We start from the raw sequence: 26,335 nt of genomic DNA, 5'->3' as shown, positions 1-26,335 counted from the left end.
AGGCTGTTTAAAAGATATTTAAATGTTACTCGGAGCTGATTTAAAGCAAGCAAGATTTAACTTCTTTTGAACTGCGGCCCAAGGGGAAATCAGGATTAAAGTTGCTAACATTTCCTGATTTTAGCCACTGTGAGGGACCGTTTATGTCAGACCGAATGAGGCTGTATAGCAACAAAACCCTTGAGTACAGTGAACCGAGCACCAGTGTGTTTCAAGGCTTATGAATTCTGCTTTTCATTTGCACGATTGATAATTAAGACATTAAAAAGGTACATACCCTCGCTTTAAGACATCTAAAACATTTGACAGGGTCTTTAAATACTTATTTTCACCCACAGCCCAATAAAAGACCAGAGTGTAATGCATCTGTGCAATCTTAATGAAGGAAAAACCCCAAAAGGCATCTAAGAGCATTAATTTTGATGTGACCGCAATCTCCATGTGAACAGTCATGCACTAAAGTGTGCAGTCACATGGCAGCTTGGGGCTTTTTAAGGTAACCATCCCATCAGATTTCTCTGTTTTATTGACACGAATCATTAACTATCTCATCTCAGATACAACACATGTCCAGCAAAGCGCAAAAAGAGTGAAAAGCGTTTGTCCTCCGGCAAGGGTATACATTTAAAACGGCATTATCCTTCACTAGCAGTGGGGCGGGGAGACATGGAATGAGACAGGATTATCCTCTAAATTAAAAAAACCCTACTACAGGCGCATGATTTGAATTGAAGATAGGAGCACCAGGTTTCCCAGGATACAATACTTGATACATTCTGTTATTATTTTTTTTCTTCAGAGAGATGTGAGCTAGATAAGATTCCTCCCACGCAGTCCAAATAAACAAATACAGAGAGGCAAACCGGTGCCAACAGTTACAGTGATACTAGAACATTTAAAAAAATGTAAAAAATCATTTTAAATAAATTTAAACAAGCCAAACAACAAAATACAAAGAAGCAGGGAGAAAAAATTAAATATCGTAGCAAAAACCTCAGTTCCCAAAGGTGTTCTATCTCGTCCCCCCCCCCTCCCTTTTTTAAATATATTATCATACAGCAAAAGACATTCAGAAGAGCAGACCGGAGTGATGGAAAACACTCATGCAAAAGAAGCCTTTTTTTCCACACAGAGTCACTAACACAGGAAAAATCATCTCAAATAACAGCGCTGTCAACAGTCAGTGCCTTCAGGTCTTTTTAGTGGATGTTATTGTCGATTGCTGTTTCTCTACAGACGTTTGATTTGCTACTGTACTTGATAAAAACGATATGACGGGCCGCACCCAGTAAGGCTATCAAGTCTTCTGACCAGACTCACCTCCCAATATTTCTATCTGTCCATTTGACCTGGGGATCCAACAGTTTATTACCAACAGTCTTTAGTTTTCGGGACCCCCGTTGACCAAAAGAAAAGTTCAGCTGGGAGGATTTCTGCAGAAGAACCAGAGCCAAACGGATGAGCTTAGGGTTGATATTCCTTTATATATAGATGTATAAAAAAAAGGCGTGATGTTTTGTTTTTCGTTTTTTTTTGGCATCTGTTCTTATTTTTTCAAATCTTATATATTTGTCTACTTTTACAATCATTTTCTATGCGGCAAACAACTCAAGAGTTTCATTCCAAAATAAATTACCTCTGACAAAAATTATGGCAGCTTTTTAAATAAAGTCTACTATGGGACACTATTGAAGTCGGATGACATATTATTTACAAAATAGTTTTTTCAAACAATCATTGGTGATTTTGTGGTATTTAACTGAAACTGACTTTTTTTCTTCTAACAAATCACATTTTGGAATGAAACCCTTCAATTACATATTTTTTTTTTCAGTCTTGTGTAGATGCACATTCAATCCACTTTGCATTCACTGTTGATGCTGTCTCTCAGTACTTGATAACATAAATAGAATGGTCTTGCCATTTAGTCTTTTTCTTTCGCAGATATATTTTTGTATATAGGGCAGATCTCTACACAGACAATATGTATTTATGTAAGTAATCCATTTTCCGTGGTTACAGTTCTTCTGAGCGAATAACGTGGAACAGTGTGACATTGTAGAGCACCTGGTGGCCATTGTTCCAGGCATAGAGGGCGCGGTCCCGCGGGTTGTAGTCCAGCATGGAAATATGTGAGTACTTATTCTGGAAGGCAATGTCGATGTACTCGTAGGTAGAGGAGTTAGTGGAGTAGGCGTAGTAGACCTTGGTGCCTCCTGAGTAGCCATTGGTGACGTAGAGCGTGCCGCAGATCATAAAAGACTCGCCGGCACTCCTTTTTGGGTGGTTGGTGGTCCAGCTTTTGGTGATCTGCAGCGTGTTGGGGTTCAACTTGCTGAGGACTATATTACCGGCGTTCTGGTTGGTGGCGTAGACGGCCCACAGGCCTCCCTCGTCCGCCATTAGGTCGATGTCGGAGTGGCCGCCCCAGGCGTAGTGATACGCGTTGTTGAAGCCGGCGTAGTCAAGCTGCCGGGACTTGCTGATGGAGGAGGTGCGGAAGTCGAACTTGATGATGACGTGGCTCTGGAATTTGTTGAAGTAGATGGAGCCGTTGTAGACCACCTGACCTGTTCCGGACCACGGGTGGGGCAGCCGGTGGGACGTGAAGTTGTCCGACGTCATAAAGTCCTGCATCGACTTGTACTCCCGCACAAAACGGTTGTTGTGGTAACCGTCCATGTACCAGACCTAAACATCAGGACCAGACAGAAAGAAAATAACAAGGATCAAACACAGCAACACTTGGGAACTCAAAAACTAGGACTGTGCCCAAAAAAAATCGATGTCAATATATTGTGATATTTATTTTCGGCTATCTGTAAGATTGTTGTGTTTTAAACAGGTTGGGTGCCATTCCTGGTGTTATGGCAGAGTGACAGTTGGAAACAGCATGGCCGACAGAGATTACCAAATTACAGCGGCCCCCTCCAAATACAAAGACAAATATCGTAATATATCGCAATATGCATCGTATCGCAATGCTTTGTGATATATCATATTGTGACCCATGTGTTGTGATGCATATTAAGTCCTTACCATTACCTAGCCCTACTCAAAACCCTAATCATCTTCATAATTCATCAGCGTGCCTTGAGTATCAGAATCTGCTATGCTCATCACGCACACACTGAATAAATCAAATCACAACGTCAACAAGCATCCCCATTAAGTTAGCGCTGAGACTTCCTTCCGGGAGCAGACAAGGCTGAGATCCGGCTGCTTCTGAATACAAACAGTCAGGATGACAGGCACAGGGGTGGCATGAGCCGGGCCCCGCGGGGATAATGCCCATCAGTCCTGATAAAAGGCCTGTCTCAGCTGCCTCGGTCCAGCCTCCTGCTGGCCAAGAGAGCTCATATTCCGGAGCTGCTCAGGGGCTCAAAAACCTCCCGAGTCTCACCGGGACTGAGACACCTGAAGCCCTTCCACTACCTGCCTCCATGTGCTGCTGTGATTGACTTCAAAACTGATTCACATAAAGGAAGCAGGTCTCCAGGGGGCCCAGGAAGAAACAAAAAACTAGGTTAAGGAAAGCAAGAGATAAAAGGAAACCTGTCTGCTCCCATCAACTACACTCATTCTTCTTTTCCTGCCCCTTTGATAACGCAGCACATCTTTCATGTGTTCTGTTCAAAATGTATTAGTTTCTACAAAAAAAAAGGTAGCCCATACAGTATGCTAAATATAATCTTCGTCAGCAGTAAACCTCGCTCTTGCTGCTGTAGGATCCTTTTAAATATACATATGTTGTCACAACTGTTAGCCTTGAGGAAGTGAACCTTAAGGTGCACTATGTAACTTTGTGTGTGTGTCAGAGACGTGAATATTTTCTAAGGTATATTCTCATAGCTGAATAAACAAACTTTCCTCACAGACAAATGTGATCCCTGGAACACTGTTTGAAGTTAGAAAACTTCCTCCATAGTTACCGTTTTACGGTTTTTGTTAACAGCAGCAGGGCTCACAGTTTTGTTTACAAACATTCTCTAGTCTTACTTTTGGCTTAGATTATTATTGTTCCATTTATTATGATAGAATTATTCGATATTAAGAACATGTAGATCAAATACGTTTTGTAAACTAACTGCGGGCTCTGCAAATGTAAACAAACCCCCCCTCCCCTGAAACTGCATTGTGCACCATTAAAGTTGTATGCATCTATACAGTTCTGAAAGCTGCTGTGTTTTTTAATCCCTTTTCCTCCCACCTGACATTGTCTCTTAAAGTAATAAAGTCGGTTCACAAAGAGCATTGTTCATGCTTAACGTACAAATAAAGTTTCCTGCTCCCCCTGTCTGTTGGGCAGCTTCCCATTAGAACCATATACATTTATCTCTGGCCCCTTTGAATGTGTTTTAGTAATGAAGGCCAACCCATCTATTATGCCAACTCGTATGCAATCCACTGATAAAACAAAGGTGACCAATTAAAACAATGTTTCACAGCGAGAATCGACCTTCACCTACGATCAAAGTCAACTTGCTTTGAAGCCAGGGAAATTATTTGTATTTCAGATTGTCAGGTTGTTTTCTTTTGAAAAAAGAGACAATTAGGGTTGCGTTGACATTGACATTTTACAATCAGTGTGTGTAATGACTGGGGGGGGGGGGGATTCCGTGCCCTCACAGTGTGACCTTATTCACTTTATCCCCAAATGTCGGCATGTCAAATATTGTGAGACTGCGTCTAAGGACTGATTGTTTTCATTGATGATTAAATCATTTCCAAGGATAAGGACTAAAGATGCCAGTAAACCAAATTGCTTTTCTCCTAAAAAGTTCCATTTTGCAAAATGGGCCAAACCTCCAATGTTAAATGCTGTCTCAATACAAACAGCAACACTAACATCCGTACCTTTCAATATCACATAAGGACTATTCCCATCCGCACTGTGTGACTGTGTGTGGCGTACATACCCGCGTGTCTCCTTCAGGTGCCAGAGGGTCAGTCATCCAGGAGCCGAACCTGGACCCAGACGTCTTGATGGTGATGGGATCGCTGATGCCCGTCAGTTTGCCGCATGCTGCAAGGGAAAGAATTGAGATGGGAACCTCTAGAGCAGCACAGCACCCCATTTTGGGTATTTATACTAAGTCAAAATCTATTACAAGGGATTTACTTTCATTTACTTTCAAAATCCAAATGAGTTTGCCTGGAGGATAAGGGAGTTGATGCCCAGCTTGTTGATACCTCTCTCCCTTTTAAGTGATGTGCTGTGGGAGGGGTGCTTAATATTCAGTACACGCATGCTAATGCCTGTTTGACTCTTTCTGTTTGGATGTGTGAGAAGGGAGAGCCTGTGTGTATCGTGCTCCTGTGTGCTGCTTGTAAGCCGGCTGTAGTGAGTTAATTAGTTTTGATTGAGGTGTTGTTGCGATTTTGACCGGGCTTTGCCAAATAACAATACTCCTCAATAACCCTTTTATATAGACATACAGTTAGTCAGATATTTGTGCAGGACAGGGTCAACTGAGATTTTGATGATTTCCTTTTATCCCACAAATGTGATGAGTTGGTCTGATAGGCTAATTTCAAGAGCTGGACTATGTGACCCTCATTTTGAGTTTTTATTAGCATCCTTTCCCCTGAAGCATTGCATCCATTGACCCCTGACTGTAACACTCATCATCCCTCTTTCTTTATAACATCCATTATCTCTCTCTCTCTCTCTCTCTCTCTCTCTCTCTCTCTACCTCTTCATTTCTGTGGAAATTCATCTTGCTTAATAGTCACAAAATCCAGATTTGATTTTCATTTCCTCTGCTAGTCTCCATCAGTTATAAATCTCTTTCCGTTTTCTCATCCGATCGAATTGCTTTTATTTGAAAAATACTAAAAGGAAACCACAATTGTCATTATTTGAGTATTTTTTGTGTTTCTATGTGCAACATGTGTGTGTGTGTGAGTACATGTGGACATCACACCGCGGATGCAAGCCAAACACATGGTCACATGGGCGGCGTTTACTATTTCCCCTGGTGGTTGATCCTCTTACATAACCCATAGTAGGATTAGAGACCCACATTAATATGTTGGCCATTGATTTATTTCTCCTCTCTCTGCGTGCCTCTATAGTTTAATGACACTGTAGTATTGCAGGCTGCTTTGGGAAGCCCGCCGATGGATCTTCATTCTAGAAGATGCACACACGCAAGGTCTAATCCCGTCGTGACCTAAATGGGCCACGGGCGAAGCACAGGGCAGAGCAAATAGAAAGCCAAATGTAAAATTGTCTAAAATCCAGTAACAGTTTTCCACAGCCCAAGATTGTGAACATGCTTCCCATATGTCAACATATAGTTCACTCTTATGCCTGATGAACCAGTTAATGTTCATAATTTTGCCAATTCATTTTCTCACGATAGACTTGTGTTGAGCTGTAGTCAATTGTAATCCCTCATTGCACTGAAAGACTGTGTGTGACCAACCAACTAGGGCAAGTTGGATAGGTCAAAGTTCAAACAGGAAGTCAATATGTAAACTGTGGTTGATTTTTGTCAGATTGTATCTTTATGAGTAATGGGGTCCAATATTAACCTACTATATTGTGCCAAAGTTAGAAGAGTTTTGGTTATTTCACATGGGATTTCTGTAATTCCTGTGTCTTGTCACTGGTGTGTCAAGTCGTGGGTGCGACTTACTTGGAACAAAAAAACAAGGCACATACTCTCTGATGATGGGATGTTTGGTAACTGTCACCACACCCACACAGCCCTAATGCAACATAAATACCTAGGGCTGTGTTAGTCATTAATATTATAGTGAAATATTTGAAATATGAAACCACTTTTTCGGTGGGGCTGTAAACCTTTTTCCTGTGTGACTTCTTTTCAGTGATTTCATCCAGTTCCCAGACCTTAGCAATTAACCAAAGGGGACGATAACATCCAAATTGTAATTAAACCAATGTCCAAGATCAGGGAGAGGTTGTTGGTAAAGAGACACATATTGATTTTGTGGTGTTTGAACCTCACTATTATATTACGCCTCGTAACCTTATTCTCTGCAGAGGAAGTGGAAGGTGTGAAAAACAGCGCTTGCAGAGTTGCTGGTATGACATTCCTGCTCCATTCATATTTTAGGGGCTGGATTTGCCTGGAGCTCTCTGTGTTTGTGCCTCCACATTGCTTGGGACACGACGCAGGGTGATTTATTTATTTGATTATTGCCCAGCAAGGTGGCATGTCCCTTTGATCGATGGCCATTGTGTCCCAGCAGCCGCCGGGCTGTTAGTCTCTCTGGCACAAAACAGCTTGAAGGACAGCTCTGCGGGGACCCTAGTTACTCTCTCTTCACTTTCTCTGTTCGCCTTCACTTTATCACTCTTTCTCCTTCCCCCTCCCCCCTTCCCTCGCCACCTTCCATCAATTTCCCCCGTCGCTCTGTCTATTACTCAATACACACAGTTCTCCTGCTGTACTGTCGATTTTTTTTCTGGGTCCCTGTTGTTGATCTGCCGATGCAAATTCGACCCGTGACCTTCACTAGCTTTTAATCTCAATAATGGGAGTGTACTCGAGTGTATTTGTGTGCACTATATGCCTGACTGCCTCTGCAATCGAGTGAAGATGAAAGGAGTAGCAACCACTGTGTTCTGCCTAAGCCAGTCTCTCGATGGGTGACCTCGCCTTTATCTTGTCTGATCTCTCTCTCTCTCACACACTCACACACACACACACACACACACACACACACACACACACACACACACACACACACACACACACACACACACACACACACACACACAGAGTTACTCCTGCTGTTCACCACTCTCCTATCTGTCAGCCTGACCACAGATGTGAGGGGCGTCAGTGGCATTTAACCGAGAGTGAACACACAGACAAAGCTGCAGTCCAGTGGGTATTGAGGGTAAGCAGACCTTGCCGGTGTGAAAAATAATGGCATTGTAATATATTTAATTCATTCATTTCAAATGCAATCACTGTGTCTTAGGGATGGGTATCGAAAATCTATACTAAATTGGTACCAGTTCGTGATTGGTCAATATCGAAATATCGATAAACAATATTACTTTTGATATTTATGAAACAGTCATTTATAACTGTTATTCATTATAGCATTTTCTGCTTCTCAACTGTCCCCTGACGACGATGAAGCTGCCAGCATCAAGCAGCATTTATGTTTGACTTTGTTTAACTTCTTGATCTGTGCTCTCTAGTAATGGCAAAACGTTCAAAGACGTAGCTCACTTTACTATACTTAATAAAATCCAAGCAAATGTAATATTTGTATGTGTGTTTCTAAAAATCCCAGCTACCTCAGAGCAACACAGCGACCTCGTGAAAACTAACAAATATCACACTGAAAATCTGTGTTTGACAGCTTTGACAAGATGGCAGCAATCTTTTTCGTCATGCTATTTCTGCCAAAAAATATATAATGATTTAATTTATAGTATCAAAAATAATTTGGATCTGTATCTGTATCAATAAGCAATATCAGTGTTCATGTCGGTATCAATAAAATCCTAACGATACCCATCCATACTGTGTCTCCACTAGATTTCCCCAAAAAGAACAGCAGTGGTTGTAACCAAAAGCTTTTCTTGACATCTTCTCGCACTGTGAATAATTTCAAACAGGGACACAATATACCCGTGATGTGCTGCTTGTGAGTGTCTGCTCTCTGTAATACATCTTAGTCAGTGTAGTGTGGGTGTGCATTTATTAGCACTGTGGGCTGTGACAGAGGTGTGAAGACACTGAGACAGGGGCTAACAAGCAAAGATAAGAGCGCAATGGGAAGTTGCAAGATGAGAAATGCTGTCGGTATCTCTCTCCCTCTGTACTATAGCCTTTGCTGTTTGTTTGTGATGCTCGTGTGTCAGGAACCATGTTAAACACCTCGTGCCTCAACTCACTTTGATTAATACATTCTTCGCTTATTCGATATAAATTATTATTACACGCTCCCATAGATTCAAGTATAAATTAAAGTAGGAGTCAGCGATTCTGGAGAAAGTGTGTTTTCAAATAGCTACAGTGGTCCCCTTTGGTGAACATACCCCTTTACAGAGCCTGGGATGTGTATTTACACCAGATTTTTTTTCAGCACACACACAGTATGGAAAGGTGAGGAGATATACACTGATTTTGAACAAGCATTTTCCAGAATTGCTGACTCCACATTTAAGTGTCAAAGCAAAATACAAATTTAAGGACAACCACAAAGTGGCATCTTCAAATGGTTTAAGTCTAATAAAAGTCCAATACCCCAAAATACTTCATTTCCAATAACACCAAAGATAGTGAAGCAATATGTCCTTAAGTTTGATAAGCTGGAACCCAGAAAATATTTGGCTTCTTTGACTGATACATTTCTTGAGTCAACGATTCTGGAGAATGCTTGTCAAAATGTTGTCAAAATCAGTGACAATCATTGAATTACGGAGCCTAGGCTACCTGTTTGTACACAGGTAGCCTACGAACAGGTAGCGTATCTTGAGGAGATATTCACTGATTTTGACAGCAAGCATTTCCCAGATTCACTGACTACAACTGTTATCAATTAAACATTGGCCAATGGTTTCAGCACTAGTGCCTTGTTTCCTAGCAGGAACATGTACAAAAGACACTGAAGTATCTTGGGTGTAACTCCGTTTCTATGAGAACATGCGCAGCCCTTTAATGGACTCAATTATGGGCTTATCTTGACAGTCAGAGTAGACCAATGGTGAAGTCCGTCAGAGGGCTAACATGTACAGAATAGAACCTTAAGTGTAAATGAGTGTGTTATAAGACAGTTTAACATGCATTTGAGTGGTATTTGAGTAGCAGAGCCACACACATAATGTTCCTGTGATGTTCTGGACCATGTGAATATGCCTGAGGTTTTTCTCTTTCTGCGTCTGTGGGAGTGTTCGGTGCATGCGCTTGTTGTTTTGAAAAGCAAAGTGTGTGCCAACGACTTTCTGTGCCTACCTAATTTTTGCATGCATGCTCGCAGTCTCTCCTCAAGATTTGACACTCTGTTGTGGAGCTCCTCGTAGTCATAGGCCCCCATCTCCTCCTGAAGTTCGTTTAGAACTGTCGTCAGATTCTGGACCTCCTCCTTAAACTGCAATACCAATTTGGCATCGGCCTTGTACTCCTCCAACACTGGTATCAACGGTCTAAGCTCCTCCATTTTCGCTTTAATGGCCTGAAAGGATTAGAATAAGCTCGGTTGAGTGTCATGCGCGACCAAAAAAAAATGAGACTGTCCATAAAAGAAAAATGGAAGAAAAAAAAACACCTGTCTGAACCTGACTACTCTGACTCTATCCTGCCTCTGCCCTGACCCCCTGTTTGTGTAAATGTTCAGTGTGTGTGTTTGTGTGTGTGTTTGTTTGCTGTGTGTGTTGTCTTTGCAAGTGTGTGTGTGTGTGTGTGGTGTACAAGCAAACAAACCCCAGGAATATATTTTCCACCAGGTGGATCCGTCCCCGGCAGTGACAAGCCGTTTTTAAAAAGCAAAGTACACCTCGGTACAACGACAACAAGTGGGAAAGCTCTTTATTGGTCATCATCGTTTAAAATGCAACATCGTATTAAGGGTTACATGCTTTTACATGTCACACACAACAAAGTGTCTCGAAATGTTAACGTCTATAGTTTTCACTTATAGATTTGTTGAGTAACCAAATATGCATAGACAAAAGCCAAAATCAAATCAAATCAAATGAATAACAGCAAAATTATATAATAATAATAATATTAATAAAATGTATTTACGTTTGAAAAAAGCTTTTAGATGGAAAACTATGACAGCAGTAACATGCAGGAAGAGATCAGTGGTGGGTTGGTCTGGGAGAAAGGGGGTGGGGTTTCTTAGTCTCAATGGGTGCTAAAAAGGTAAATTAACTGTTTTGTCGCCCAAATGCTCTCAGTACTGTGGCCCAGTTCAGGGGGAATCTGGAATTGACCTGCCTCTTCTTCCCTGTGGCTCTCTTTACATGTCTTAAAGTTAGCCCTGCAAGCAAGAAAATGACACAACTGTTGACAGGGGCTACAGCTTGCTAACCTTTCTAACAGACACACAAACAAACAAACAAACCAAACAACGCACACACACACACTTAGTATATGCACTGGAGACAATGTGACAGAGAATTTGCAGACATGCACTGGATGTGGCAGTGGGATGCATGGAGGTTTTTGAAGCATGCAAGAGGTGATAGGATCGCACAAATGCACTGCTGCAGGTGAGGTGATATCAACACAGAAGAACATTTGTATTCATTTTTGTAAGGTAATGCATCAGGGTACTTCTTCGATGCTTAAATACTAAATGTTGTAAAAAGTTGGTATCAAATGTCTTGTCAAATGTGTATTGTTGAAATTATTTGATTGTGAAAGTTGTTGACCTTATTTTGTTAAATGTAAATATTAGTTGATTAAAGTGACTACGAGGAACTAGTGGCCCCTATGGACAAAAGCGCTAGTGTTTTAACGACACCACCGCCTCTGTATTAAAGATCATAAGGAAGGATGTATCGCAATGAAGTTATGTTTTTATACAGTATGTGACACAACAAGATAAATTGTGGCTAGTTTACGATGGTGAAGCAAAGTAAACTTTGATTTAGTACTATTAGGGAAACAGGCCTTTCCGGTCTGCTATATCAAAATAGTGTTCTTTTCACTGAACGTTTGCTGTTACAGGGGATTTATGATCATCAGAGGAAATATGGAACCATTAAATTACATTTAAAAGTTCCTCTTAGTCACTTTATTCAATTAAATGATCAATGGCTAAATAATTGTCAACTGTTTTGATGACTGGTTAATCGCTTAAGTTGATTCAAAATAGCTTTAATTTACTTTGATTGCATTGTAAACCCTTCAAAGAGAAATGTATCAGTTTCGAATAGGTAATTAGATTAGATCAAATCTCCTTATTTCCAAGTCGATTTAGGATTCCATCAAACGTTTTGACAAAGTGAATTTGTGTGACGTATGGACATGAATTCTTGCAGCTGAGTTCATGTACCCAGTTATCTAACAGCATGCATTATAAATGTCTTAGTATGTGATGTGTTATGGTGGTTAAGTCAAATACTGGAACACACTTAACGGTAGGAACACACAAACACACAATGGGCTGAGGCTGTGACAGAATGGTGGGTTGGGTCAATGGCTGGAGATCTGGCTTGCGTACCTTGTATTGCTTGGCGATGTTCTGCTTGTGGTTCTCCTCCACCTGCCTGAACTTGGTCTCCAGGCCACGGAGCTGAACCTCCATCTTCTCCACGTACTGAAGGTCCCTCTGGGTTCGTTGGTCCAGCACCTGGATGGACTGGGTCATGTTCTGGACCTAATGCCATTAGAGACATTGGACAAATCGAACAGATTTAGTGATGAAAATACGTCACTGTTTTTCTAATATTAGACTGCAATGGGCATAAGGATATGCAACAGACTTTCAATATGTTGTTGTGTTTTGGCTTGGCTCTCTTCTTAGAGTGACTCACAAACTCTGACACCAGGCCAACTATTCCACATGGTGGAAGTGTAGAATGCATACTGTTAAGACATTCGGTTTCTCCCAAAACTGTTGCTCCAGAAACTACATGAACTTGGCAGATTTTCTATTTGTTCAGGAGAGATCTGTTGCTGCAGCTCATGTAAGTCAGCTACTCGTCTTTATATTTGAATATTTGAAAAAAGTATTATTTCATAAGTGTTCTTTTAAAAGTGTTGTGTATGTGGGGTTGTCCTACATTCAATGCGTGTTGAGCCGTGTTGCATCATCAGATGTTCCGCTTCGGAAGTGTGCAGTGCGATGGAAACTTAACTGAGCGTATAGCTGCCTCCCATGATGCCATTGGGTTTCCAGGGAGCTCATTAGAGCATGATTCCTATATCTCATCCAGCTGGTAGACAGGTGATTGGAAGACCTAAGCATATGCCTGCGTACATGTATGTCTTTGTACAGTGGGTAACCGTAGTGAAGGTGGCTACTCTGGAGCACTGTTTGACTTTGATTGTTAGCATCAAGAGAAGTTAAACGGTATTTACCTTCTCTAACAGCTGCCTCAGTTGTTTGGTGCGGGCATCCCGTGAACACATGGACTGCTGCGGCGCCACCACCGTGCAGACACACCTTCCCTCACTATCCTGGGCCGAACTGTACACCTGCCACGATTCCTCTGGGTTCGCTGGCAACACCTGAAGACGAAACAGTGGGTAAATAAAAGGGGGAAAAGGAGGTCAGTTAAACGAGAGGGGTACATCACCAGAAAAACAAATTTCTTTTCTTTATTTGATGCTAAAGCTGTTTAGCATTCATCACCATCTGGACACCGAAAAATAGCAAGAACCCCACAGTCCTACACCGTCATACAGTCCATGTTAAAGGTCACCTATTATGCTTATATTCAGGTTCAAAATTGTAATTTTGAGTTTCTACAAGAAACGGTTTTCATGGCATTGTCCCCAAAAAAAATTATATTTCTGTCAGTACCATTGCTAAATCTCCTCTTATCAGCCTCTGTCTAAAACCCCCTGTTTTAGAGCCCGTCTCTTTAAGCCCCGCCTTCCAAAAAAGCCCAGTCTGCTCTGATTAGTTGGCAGTTACAAATCTGAGAGGGGTATTAGAACACAGTATTATAATAAATATTAGGTGACCTTTAAAGCCACACAAAGGCAAGATGCAGCCAAACGAGACAGCTGAATTTGCTCCCATTATTTAATGGGTTGGGGTGTGTGGAAGCACTGAGTGTAAAGTGTGACGTCAGAAAAAGAGAGGGGGGGGCTTTTTTCTTCTCGTAGATGGGACAGACAACTCCAGTTACCAACCTGCTGAGCGGACATGAGCGAGTAAGTGACATTGACAAAAAAAATCACTGTTGGTCAATTCAATTAGTGAGAAGCAGTGACTTCACAACATTTCAGAGGGAGCAAACGCAGCGACTGTCAGTCAGCTGCACTGCTTTCCACGAAAGGATGTGCTGATGAGACAAAGAAAACGACTATCAAACACCTGCCTGCCTCATATGGGGGTGTTCCTGTGACTATTACTCTGTTGGTCACCGATAGGAATTATTAAAAATACAAATAAAATACAAAATAAAAAGTTATGTAAAAATCCTTGAATCTTCTCATTATCATTTCAAAAGGAAAATGGAATCAGAGTATAATGATCAGCTCCCTGTATCCTCTGCTTTTACTATGCCTTGATGTATTCATCTTACATCCATTGTTCTAGAAATCAGCGCAAGCAGCCACTTGACAGGGCGCTCGGGTTCTCCTGACAGAGAAACAAAGAAACCGCTTTATCTTTGACTCTGCAACAGTATCACAGACACCAGTGCGAAGGAAAAGATTGAGGACTCCCGCTGTTCCAGAGGGCAAGAGAAGAGATGACTTGCATGGAAATCTATCTTGTCGATTGCCCAAGTCTCTCTCATATCAATGCCCAGATGAAAGAAAATAAGCAACTGATAACTTTCCACTTAGCCCAGGGGGAGGCTGCTGGAGCAACATCAAACGAGGGAAGATATCTATGATGCCTATCCAAGTTTTTTTTTTTTTTATGAATTATGAATCAACTCTATGTCGCATATATTCGGCCTGTGATTTAATTGCAACACCAAAATACCATTAAAAAAAAAGCCAACCAGCCCCAGGAAATATGCCAAAAACTTACTCCCGTGCTCCGGTCTGGGTAGCCCTGCGCCGCCGTGAGCTTGGTCGTATTGAGCCCCACCAGAGAGGGGAGGGTCTGCGACATCCAGTTGGTGATCATCGCCATGGTGCTGAGCACGACGCCAATCTTGAGCAAAGGCACCGACATCTTTGCGCTTTGCTTGGTGGACTTTTTATCTTATTTAAAAATATATATATTCAACCCGTCTTCATTCTACAGACTCCGGTAAAAAACAGGGGATGGGGCGACGGGTCATCATCATGTTGCCCAGAGCGGCTTGCTGTTTCACCCGGCGGGACTCCGGCTGCCCGGCTGGTCTTTTTTTGGACATCTCCAACGAACGCTCTGGCACGGTATAGCCTACAGAAGAACCGAAACGGAAACGCTACCAACACTTTATGATCCAATGGAGGATGGAAGAGGAGGAAGAACCGAGGGATGCTGATGAAAAAAGAAAAAACGTCCTGTGTACAGATAGATAGCTCCTCTCTCTCTGCCTTGTCCCGCACACTGCTGCCTGCCTCTCCGCTTCACCGTTACTATTTCGTTCACGCCCGACGGTCCGCCTCCTGCCTTGCCTTGGTGCGCTCTGTGATTAAGTGCCACTGACTACACGCACGCACGCACACGCACGCACGCACACACACACACACACACGCACGCACGCACACACACACACACACACACACACACACACACACACACACACACGCACACACACACACACACACACACACACACACACACACACACACACACAGAGGCGGCTCCGAATGGATGAGAGGAGGGAGGAGGAGGAGGAATAGGAGGTACTACGGATCTATCTATATCGCCAGACGCAATGATGTCAGCCAGGTTGGGGTCCGTTCATGGTAATATCTGGGATTGCGCCTGATTTGCCCGTGCGCACTGTCTGTCTGTCCCTAGTGGGGAGAATGACAATGAGCAGTGCGGCTGAGGTCGGCCCGACACTGAAGCTGTTGATTCTTTTGTAGCGGACACTAGACATTTCTTTCTCCATTGCCCCAAAGGAACCGATAGTTCCCCTGTACCCCCTCGGACCATGCATGGTTTAAAGCTGCATGTCTTTCGTTTAAAACAAAACTACACACCCAAATGTCAAAATATAGCATACACTCCTCCTGCAGAATGTCGCATTCCAGTGACAGTGGGGCGTTCGGATTCAGAATATGTTTTATTGATGGGTCGCAGGATGCCCGGAGCTCACGCGCAGAGGATGAAGGTTTTTTTTTTTTATCCGCGTGACTCTGGCGCCATCGTGTAGTTGATTTTGGCGTTGCAGAAATTAAATGGGAAGAGCTTTTAAAACGCAAGCAAACAGTAAACATTATGCAGAAATACATTTGAAATGTTATAAATCTAAAAAAATATATATTGTTAAATTAAGCTCAGTATTAAAAATACAACTAGTCAAGTTCCTGTGACTTAACATTATACCAATCTCATGTTAAATAAATAGGCCTAGATAGGGGACTCAAAACATTGTGGGTGCATTATGCAGCTGCAGGTAAATGTTGCATGTTTTTGTTAAGTGTTTTATCCATCCATTATGACATTTCATTCATCTTTTATCCACGGTCTCAGTCGTCAACAAGACATCTAGGCAAATGCTGCAGCCTGTGGGCTAAACTGCAGCACTGCATGATACATGAGGTCCCCAGAACAGCGAGAGTGGCTCAATGTGTCCGCTGCTATTTCTATCCGCTCTATAATGCCTTTTTCTGCTAAACTATAACACGGAGGGACTCTCTCTACCTCCATATTTTTCTCTCACTTCCTCCCTTCCCTCTTTCCCTCTCCTCTCACTTATCTCTTCCATTTCTTTATGACCTTTGAGGTGTGAGCTCACAGGAGCAATGCTTCAACAGATTACTGCCAAAGTATCGACAGGGGTCAGCTTTCACGGCTGTGCACCGCTGCCCACAGTCCAGTCTGGTCTTGTGTAATACGGTGCAATTCAGCACAGCACAGCACAACACGGCCTTTCTGTAATGACACGGCTTTCAGATGGATTGCAGTTAGTGTTGTGAGCCTCTCAAGTGAGGCATCCAATTTAGCTTTCAATAGAAGGTGCAGCAAATGATCCAAAGGTCAGGTGCCACCTCTGATATGAAGTCCTCTGTCTTTAACACAGCAACAGCAGGAGGGAAGCCGCATGTGCACTGATGAAAGACGATTGCCCCGGTGGAAAAAAAAAATCAATGGGACATTAGACAAGATTTATCAGTCTGAGTGATTTATGGAAAGATGTGTGTACTAAAAACACATCTTTCATTAGAAATGCAGCAAACAATATGCCACATGTGCCCAAAAAGGATATAGAAGCAAGCAACACTTGAAGAACAATGAGCACTTGTGCAGTCTGATGTAATAGTTCCTGCACAGATAAGATTATGTAAGAGAGGTTTGATCAAATTCTAGGGTATTTTTGTTGGTGCAGTTGTGGAGAATGTATTTTGTAGTGTTTGTGCTGAAAATAAGTTACTTTTGCTTTACAATATAGGACAAAAATGACGATTTAGAGTAAGATGTGCCTGGGGGGGGGCAGCTTTGCTTATACAATGTAATGCAATATCACAACAGCAGCCTTCGAAAGGACCGATAAACATCAAATGATTTTAACATTAAAGCGGTATTTCTATTGCAACAAATCGCATCATAGCATAAAGGTGTTTTGAATTGTGTTTATACAGTAGGAGAATGGAACTTACACACATAATATCCAATGTGAGAAATGTTCAGAAAGTAGCAAAAAAATCCCACTTCCTTAAAGTGAATTATCTCCAAAATGCACCCCACCTACACCTCCTCCTCTTTTGCTTTCTCCTTCCCTCTGCCCCCTCCCCAAACAACCATACTGAATAATAAATAGCTTTAACCCCAGCTGCCAATCACAACTGCACACATATTGTGATTCAGCTCAACTCCATCTCACATAGAACCTGATTGATTTTTTTTTTGTATGTGGGGTGAGGGAGTATCACACATTATAGTAATCCCTAACTGTTTCAAAATGTTCCCCTGCTACCTTTTATATTATATTTTTAAACGTGAGCAGCATAGACGTGGTTGTGTTTACAAAGTAGATTTGATCATTTCATGTGAATTTGATGATCGGTGCTATTTTGTGTGTTTTTAAAGGTTGAGTCAGTCAGTGATTCTGGAGAACACCAAAATCACTTTTTTGTCAAAAATCAGTGAATATCTCCTCACGATCCACTCCCTCTCCGTACCGTGTGAGCACTGCAAATAAATCAATTGACAATACACAGCCTAGGCTCTGTAAACTGGTATGTCAATAAAGCATAATGTAAACGAAGAGGGTGAGCCAACAACATGCCCGTTTACAGAGCCTAAGCTGTGTATAAACACAGGATTTTCACACACAGTAGGTACAGGTAGCGGATCGTTGGGAGACATTCACAGTTTTTGACAATGGGTTATGACAACAAGTGCACTCCGGAATCGCTGACTCCACTTTTAAGTGTAATTCTTTGCACGATGGCAGGTTTTTTTTTCTCCGGCGGTTTGTTGGTATGCATGGTGTCATGGTGTCTAGGGCAACCGTTGCAGGGGCCATCTGCTCTGTCAGGTGTCTGTGAGCGGCTTCAGGATGTGGGCCTGAAGCCATGGGGGAGCAGCTATAGGTGAGGAACAGATGCCGCTCTAGCTGCTTACTATTCTTCTCTGTGAGAAACCGCCTGGCAGTGGCCAAATCCTCAAGCGAAAGGGGATGGAGGTGAATAAAATGCGAAGAGTAGAGTGCACTACTGATCAGGTGTGTGTGTCCCTCCCTGATCCCTGGGCCAGATGTTAAGGAAAGGGGCCGCAGCTGGGCCCACACACACCCACACACACTATTTCAAACTGTGTGACACTTCTGAAGCGAGTGTGTTTAATGTGGTCATTAAGAGGGCGCCCATTGTTCGGTATCAAAGGTCGAAGCCATACCAGTGCCCAGATGGCCCAGATACTTTTCTTCAGGAGGAAGCGTGCAGTAAAAGGCTCTCTATCATTCTGTCTCAAGATCCACTTCTCACTTTTTATCTTGCGCCTTCAAACAGAGATGTGATGTGGAGAGGTCCGGCCTTCCCAAAGTGAAATGTACTGTTGGTTCTTACAGCAGGGGCTGTGTAAAAAGAGATGGGACCAATCAGATCCAGTAAAGATATTACTGAGCCTGCGCTGTACGTCATCAGTCGGCAACTGCGTGAGATAATATTTTAGTGCTTTTTTTTTGTGGCTGTTGGTTTCTTTACACCTTCTTGCACTTCAATTGATATATTTCCTTTGCACCTTCAAAGCCTTGTGAAGGACTGGAAGTTCTGACATACTTCTGTATTGAAGCCGTTCAGTTCAAATAAATGGGTTTGAATACATCTAAACCCCTTTGCATTTTCTGAATCCTGTTTGCTCTTTTAAATTTGAATTGCTGTGTAGCTGAAGCCTTTGTCAATTTACACATGATATCACCACGCCAACATATCCGTATCGGCCGAACTGAAAAGTAGAGGATTCCTAATAAAAGAGCCTGTCAGTTCCGGTAGGGAGCAGAGAGGCAATGCTGTGTGGACTAGTATCGACTTACCTTCAAAGTGACGAAACGCACACACAGACCATCACAGAAAGACTGTCAAGGGCCCTGACCGAGCAGAACCCCCCCCCCCCCCCGTAAAGTGAAACAGGCTCTGTTTTCCCCAAACTTCTCCTCTGACTGATGGCTTCCATCAATCAGAGCGATATAGAGCCCCATAGTTCGGTTATGTCAGCATGTTTTTGTGTGCACACTGCAGCTGCACTGTGTACATCCTGTCCAGACTATATCGGCTGCACATTGGAACATTGGGTGTACAGGGAAATAAAGTTGCACCGGTCATAACTGTGTAGTTGAGGTACAGCATTGATCAAATTACACACACACACATCAAAACCAAGCTGTTGCTCCATAAATAATAATGTAAAGAAAAGTCAGCACACACTGACATTTCTAATACATTTTAGCAGAAATCAATGGCTAGCATATTTTGTGCCAAGGCAATATCACATCAATATTGTTCCCACACGTTGGTTAGCAGAGCCAGCGGGGCTTTGCAGCAACCTACTTCCAACACGTTTCATTGAGTTTGTCACTCGGTGAGAGTATATTACAGCATACACTGGGAAAAGAGAATGAATTTATTGATAGTAACTCAGTCGCATATTTGATTTTTTCATATTTTTGTTGTGCCTCCAATTACCAACCACAATTTGGATTCACACAGCGGTGAAGCTCATGAAATATGACTCCCTGCTCAAGCAAGGGCAATTAAATCACCAAATTCTTCAATCCGGTGGTGGCAGGGCCTGGCAATAGATAAATGAACTCACCCCATCTTTCTTTCTCTCTCTCTCTCTCACCCCACCGTGATACTGTCTGTGGGAATTTATAATGGCAGCAGTTAAATGCAACATAAACTATTATATGTATTGCTGCAAATGGTCTTTCCGATGGCAGGAAGTAGGCTAACAACTATATGGTCCCGGTGAACAATCACTCTGATGCATTTTATTGACCTGTCATTTTGTTTACTAGTACTGAACTGAGTGGCTTCATATTGCTGGACTAAATGAACTATCCCCCCACCTCCGCCCCCCACCACACACACACAAACACTCACACACACACTTGGCAGTCACCACAGTAAGTCACAGTGTGGTCAATGAGCATGGTCAAAACACCTTCTTTGAGCCACCGCAGGCATTTGATTGTGGAGCCTGTGATTTAGGAGCAGCAGCATTATAATTCAACAATGGCAACATTTTTGTCTTTAAGGGGAAACGCTACTGGCAACATATTGTATTAGAATAAACCCGGCAGACCATTTGCTAATGAAGAAAATGTACAGATCATGCAATATGTATATCCCCCTGTCTCTAGCCTACATTGCCAGCCCCGGCGGTGGATAGGCTACAGAGCATCCATAGCTCACGCGCCCGTCAAAGCACAATATAGGACTCACATCATGTAATCCCATCCGATAATCTGTTTAAACAGGAGGGGGGTGTACAGGGGCTAATTCAATCGGGTGCTCTTTCCTACAAGGGAACCATGGTAATCTCTGGGAGGGTCTGAAGCCAATTAACATCTGTTTATTATTCATATTTTGTTTAGCTTTGAATTGCCCTACAAAGAGGTTAGAGAAAAATGGCGTTTACAAATAAAAACCTACTTGGGTGAGTTCTGTGCCCATGAAGATGAGGAGAGTCATAGTGAGGAGCTTGCTCGCAGGCTGCATCTCTTTGCCTCCGGTGTGTGTGGACCAAACGGTCTCACATGCAGATCCAGTCCCGTTGCGTCCCCCCGCGCAGCACACAGCAGTCCTCTCCTCCCGGCTCTATCTTGTGGCTCGCAACTCGCAACAAATCTTGTATTTTCTTTCGTTTCTTTTAATTATATATATATATTTTTTATCCCCTTAGCAACCCAGAAAGCGACAGCTGATCTGTTCGGCGCATTCGCCTCTGTGCATATTCAGTTCATATCGGGGGGAGCCTGCTGCCTGTGTATCTTTTCGTTGCCTCTCCCCTCTCCTCGGTCTCTTCTTGCGTGGCCGGTATATAGACGCGCTTATTTATGATCGCTGCGACGGACCCGTGCTCAACATCGGGCTAAAAAGACGCGCAAACGCTTTACTGTCGTGGACGCGGCTGTGAACCCTTTGCTCTCGATATTGCCAAAAGTTTACCTCCCCGCCTCAAGCCTCTAGCTGCCGTATTAAAAGCTCTCGATGATAAAAAGGGGCAGAGTGACGGCGCTGTTCATGGTGCTGAAAACGGAAGTTGCATCTTAGAGAGAGAGAGAGAGAGGGAGGGAGATTTAAATTGGCACGCGCACACAGTAGGCTACCTATAAGGAAACATGTATTTCCAACAAATCTATTTAAAAAAAAACTGTTATGATAATCTCACTGCACACGCGTCTAGTCTATAGGGCCTACTACCAACAGTATGTCATATTTTTCTGAAGGAAAGAAATGGAGATAACAAACATAGTTCTTATTCTCAGTAGTTACATATCGCAAATACGTTTGTTCTCAACATATTTTTGTCATGTATTAGTTCCCACTCTGATATGTTTGAATGTAACGTATCTCTAATTAGTTTATAATCAACATATTTTGTTTTCATTTATTTCCCTATCTCTGATTTAGGCTTTCTCTTCCTCTTTAAATGTTCCTTTGTAGGCTTTATCTTTACCGTTTATTTGTTGCTATTCTACCACGCGCGGGGCTCCTATTAACTGAACTATCAATCAATCTATATTAATTAATCTGTAAACGTTATTTTTATTTAATTTTTTGGGGAGCGCTGATTGAGAGAGCAGTAGCCTAGTGTTGGTTAAAAGAATATAAAAACCTACGTATTAGGGGATAGGCTAAGTTACATTCAAACGTATCTGAGTGGGAAATAATAAATTACAAACATGTTGAGAACAAATGTATTTGGGTTATGTTTCAATCAGACGTAGGCTAATCAGGGACAAAATACGTTTTTCGGGCAATCGTAATCGAGAATGCCGAATAGTTCTCGGGGAACGTAATTTTGCAGGGTTGCTCTGTATGGCTAGGGTCAGAAAGAATTCACGGCAGGCAGACCGGAACATTCTGTGCATCCTGAACGGTACACAATCAAAGTTTACTTTCCTTCACCATCATCATATCACCATTATCAATCTGACACAGTCACATATAAACAGCCTAAATTACCTCTTCGCAATCCAGCCTCCTGTCTCCTTTTCAGTCACTTCCTTAACAAATGCACATGTCACTGGCATACGCTAGCAGAGCAGGCGCTGGTGTCGTAAAAAAAAAACAAGCACCTTTGTCCAAAGGAGACGCTAAAATGAACAAAAACTGAAAGTTTCTTCTTAGCCACATTAAGTTATTGCGAGGTACTTGTACTTTATGATTATTCTAGTGCTGTCAGTTTAACACGTTATTAACGGCGTTAACGCAAACCCATTTTAACGGCGTACATTTTTTTATCGCGCGATTAACGCTCGTCATGGCTTCACATGCTGTTGTATGAAACACTGAAACACCACAAAATATACATAGCCTATGGCTCGCAGTTAAGTTACTGTCAATTCAAACGGAACATGTCCTACAGCGTAATTTCACATTCAAATTATTTAACTGGCAAAACGGCAAAACGGCAAGTCAATTCTGACTTTTATTTTGAAGCAGAAACCGGAACTTATTGTTATTTGCACTGAATTGCAAATTATGATATTTTAGAAGAAATACACAGAATTACACCATTGTATTTCAGTGTATTTCTTCTAAAATATCATATATTAGAATGGGTGTGATAAGAGCATTAAAATGAGAAAATAATGGGACAAAAAGAAATCAAGGGACATTCAGGCTAGAATAAATAACAATGCGATTAATCGCGATTAATCACGAGCTAACTATGACATTAATGCGATTAATCGCGATCAAATATTTTAATCGTTTGACAGCACTAGATTATTCAAATTGTATGCTGCTTTACACTTCTGCTCCACTGCATACTGACTATCATACTGTTTACACCACTATATCATACATTTTAAAGCTTTAATTACTTTGCAGATTAAAGGCTTGGCACACCGACACACAGGTGTTTCCAATGACCCCGCCTGATTAGACATCTAATCAGGTGTAATTTGGATGGAGCAAAGCTACGTTCTACGTGATGTCCCCAAACACAATGTGCTGGCAAATAGTTCAAGTATAACAAAATCAACAGAAGGGATTTTTTAATAGTAGGCCTACATATGTTTCCATTAGTTCATTATTGAATGCAGAACATTGACTAACAACAGAGAATGAAGTAAAGTGCAGCTTTCCTCTATGTAGTGTAGTAACTTTGATGTTTAAAGTAGAATCATTTGAAAGTCATGTCAAGGACAATCACATCAAAAATGTTAAAGCATGTGAGCGTACTTGAAAGCGGTACTTCTTACCTATAAAAAATCTGATATATCAATTTAAGACCAGGAAAGAGACAGATTTGGACGTTTTTTATTCCTTTAGCCTGATACGACCTCTTGGGGTCTATGTGGTCGTGTGCATCGTTTGACTGACATCTCCTTGTGAACTTTGTTGCACCTGTAAGAAGCTGTGTATGTGGAATGCAACCTCCTTGCTACTGGGGCCAGTCCAGTATTTATGCCATTGTGAATGACATAACAATAGGCTCCTAATTGCGCGGCCATGTGTTTCTGAATCAGCTCTGCTTCCTTCTGCCTCCCTATGACTGTCTGCCTGAACCACATTATACTCCAATAGTTCAGTGGCCTTCAGACAGACTCTCTAGCTATAATGAATTCTCTTTCTGGTGGCACCCAGATGCATAAATCACCTCTGTTACGGCACCGGGGCGGGTTCATATCTGTTCTCTGTAATGGGGGCTTGTCACGGGGCTTTGAGCAGATCTTGTCTGGTCTGTGCACATGAACGAAGCGATACAAAGGTCTGACTGAGAAGAGATGCAGGTTCTGATAATGTCGCATAATGGTTTTCAGTATCGGAGCAACTGGCGTTGTGTTTGCACAGCCTCAAAGATGTTTTGTATATTAAGGACGAGACACTGCAGGTAATAAGGGTAACATTTTAACTCATAGATATCATCATGAAACTGAAAGCCAATTGATTACTAACATTAAAACAATAATTGTTGGTATTACAATGTATTTGTGGAGAAATATACAAAAAAAACAAATAGACAAGGATTAGTAAAATAAACAACTAAATGTTTAATTTGGACATTTTATTTATACTGAGAGAGGACATATTAGCTAAAGAAAAATATGCAAAAATTTAAAAAAAAACATTATTTTGTGTGTAGGACAGGCCATAGACTGCACGTTCCATGGTACACACACATGTATTTTCACGTGCCAGTGGCAGTGCTATTAACAGGAGAGTTGCAGCCAACCTAATGAGTCTTTGATTATGGGGCAAGGGAATGATCTCTGTGACTAATGAAAGTGCAATGCTCCAGGCATGAAGAGGAACATTTGTTTGGCGGCAGGAGCCCTTCTCTGCATGGTGATACGCAGCCCACACACTGGACAGCAGGAGACACATCTTGCTGGCAACGTTGGCCAATATCAACGTTAGTCTCTGAGGCATTAAGCAACACAGTAGATCCATACTAAGCACAGCAGACCTTTTTAATCGCGCGTGATGAAATGTTCTGTTATTAAGTGTTGCAAAGGAGAACAGCAAAGGCTCCGTGCACGAGCGTTTGTTTGTCTTCTTGTGTTTGAGAGAAGACACCCAGCTCCAGATTGAGTTAGTAAAGGTGTAGTCAGCGATTCTGGAGAAAGCTTGTTGTAGAAATCACTTTTTTTGTCAAAATCAGTGAATATATCACTGAATATAAAATCAGTGAATATATCTGCAAAAACAAATCCAGTGTTATTGCAATACCCAGTTTAGGCTCTTTAAATGGACATGTTGCTAGCTACGGTGAGCACCCTTTGTTTACATACAAGTTTACAGAGCCCAGGCTGTGTATTAACACCAGACTTTTTTTTAATCAGCTAGATCATGTGTGTCCTTGCCTCCTTGTCCAGTGACGGAAGTAGGAAGAGGAGTGATGAATATATAAACAATCAAAGAATGTCTGAATGTCAAGTCAGGACACAGGAGATTATGGAGCGCCACTGTGATTTTTGAATGACTCTCATGCTAAAGCTATAGCTATGCAAAAGAGCAAAGTTGAGCAGGGACGTTGATTTAATGCGTCTGCTCGTATGGATATTCCTCCTGGAGATTTATTTCCTGCCCATCGAGCTCCAAATGCAAATTGCGGGCCTGTCTTGTTTTGCATGCAGATGTACGTATGTCTCCATCGCAGGTGCCCCGGAGAGGAAGTCACTCCTCGTATAAATTCATGCGCTGTCTGTTTCACCGCGCACACTGTTTCTCTCACTCCCGTTACTTTGACTGTTTGCAGAATTTACTAAAAAGCAGAGATTTGTCAAGTTTCACAGGAAAAAAATGAGTAACCTCCAAAACGTGTCTTCTTTTGAAGACTGGCAGTTCTCTCTCCAGTTGACTTATTTTCTTCTTCCCAGTTGTGTGTGTATAGCGCGCGCGTGTGTGTGTGTGTGTGTGTGTACTTTTTTAACAATTTTTGTAAGAGCCAATTTGAGTTTAAGACCTTAGAAGTGAGGACATTTTTGGAAAGTGAGGACATTTTGTCCGGTTCCCACCTTGGGACAAGCCTTTAAAGGGCCTTTTAAGGTTGCTGTTCAAAAGTGTGTGTGTGTGTGTGTGTGTGTGTGTGTGTGTGTGTGTGTGTGTGTGTGTGTGTGTGTGTGTGTGTGTGTGTGTGTGTGTGTGTGTGTGTGTGTGTGTGTGTGTGTGTGTGTGTGTGTGTGTGTGCGAAAGGGAGTGGAAGTGAGAGACAGAGAGGGAGTAAAAAGGGCTCCAGTTTAAATTTAGGTTCTAATAGAATTTGTGTCGTTCCTCTCAGGCATGCAGCCATTACTTCCCCCTTTCATCACTCTCTCTCCCTTAGCTCTCTCTGCAGGGATGATGCTACAGATAACTATTAACGCTGTGTTCCATCCGTCTTTTAGCTCTCGGTAATAATGCTCCGTTCATTCCGATGTGCTGCAGAC

General features: G+C 42.1%; 1 protein-coding gene across 2 annotated transcripts; it reads right to left on the bottom strand.

Annotated features, from left to right (window-relative positions):
- Nucleotides 1-1,018: 1,018 nt before the first annotated feature.
- olfm1b (olfactomedin 1b) lies at nucleotides 1,019-21,403 on the bottom strand. 2 transcript variants are annotated; one of them, XM_080046249.1, is made up of 6 exons: nucleotides 20,886-21,403; nucleotides 13,026-13,175; nucleotides 12,166-12,321; nucleotides 9,948-10,167; nucleotides 4,920-5,026; nucleotides 1,019-2,691 (listed from the first exon to the last, which is right to left on the bottom strand). In XM_080046249.1, exons 1-6 carry the CDS (start codon nucleotides 20,949-20,951, stop codon nucleotides 2,017-2,019), a joined length of 1,374 nt encoding a protein of 457 aa, XP_079902375.1. In that variant the 5' UTR covers nucleotides 20,952-21,403; the 3' UTR covers nucleotides 1,019-2,016. The 2 variants fall into 2 exon arrangements, with proteins under 2 accessions (XP_079902375.1, XP_079902374.1); XM_080046248.1 differs by lacking the exon at nucleotides 20,886-21,403 and adding an exon at nucleotides 14,656-15,146.
- Between the last annotated feature and the right edge of the window lie 4,932 nt (nucleotides 21,404-26,335).

The sequence above is a fragment of the Ammodytes marinus genome (assembly GCF_949987685.1).
Source record: "Ammodytes marinus genome assembly, chromosome: 18".
Lineage (NCBI taxonomy): Eukaryota > Metazoa > Chordata > Actinopteri > Uranoscopiformes > Ammodytidae > Ammodytes > Ammodytes marinus.
The sequence above is the reverse complement of the archived record's forward strand: the minus strand, read 5'-3'. Positions and strand labels throughout refer to the sequence as shown.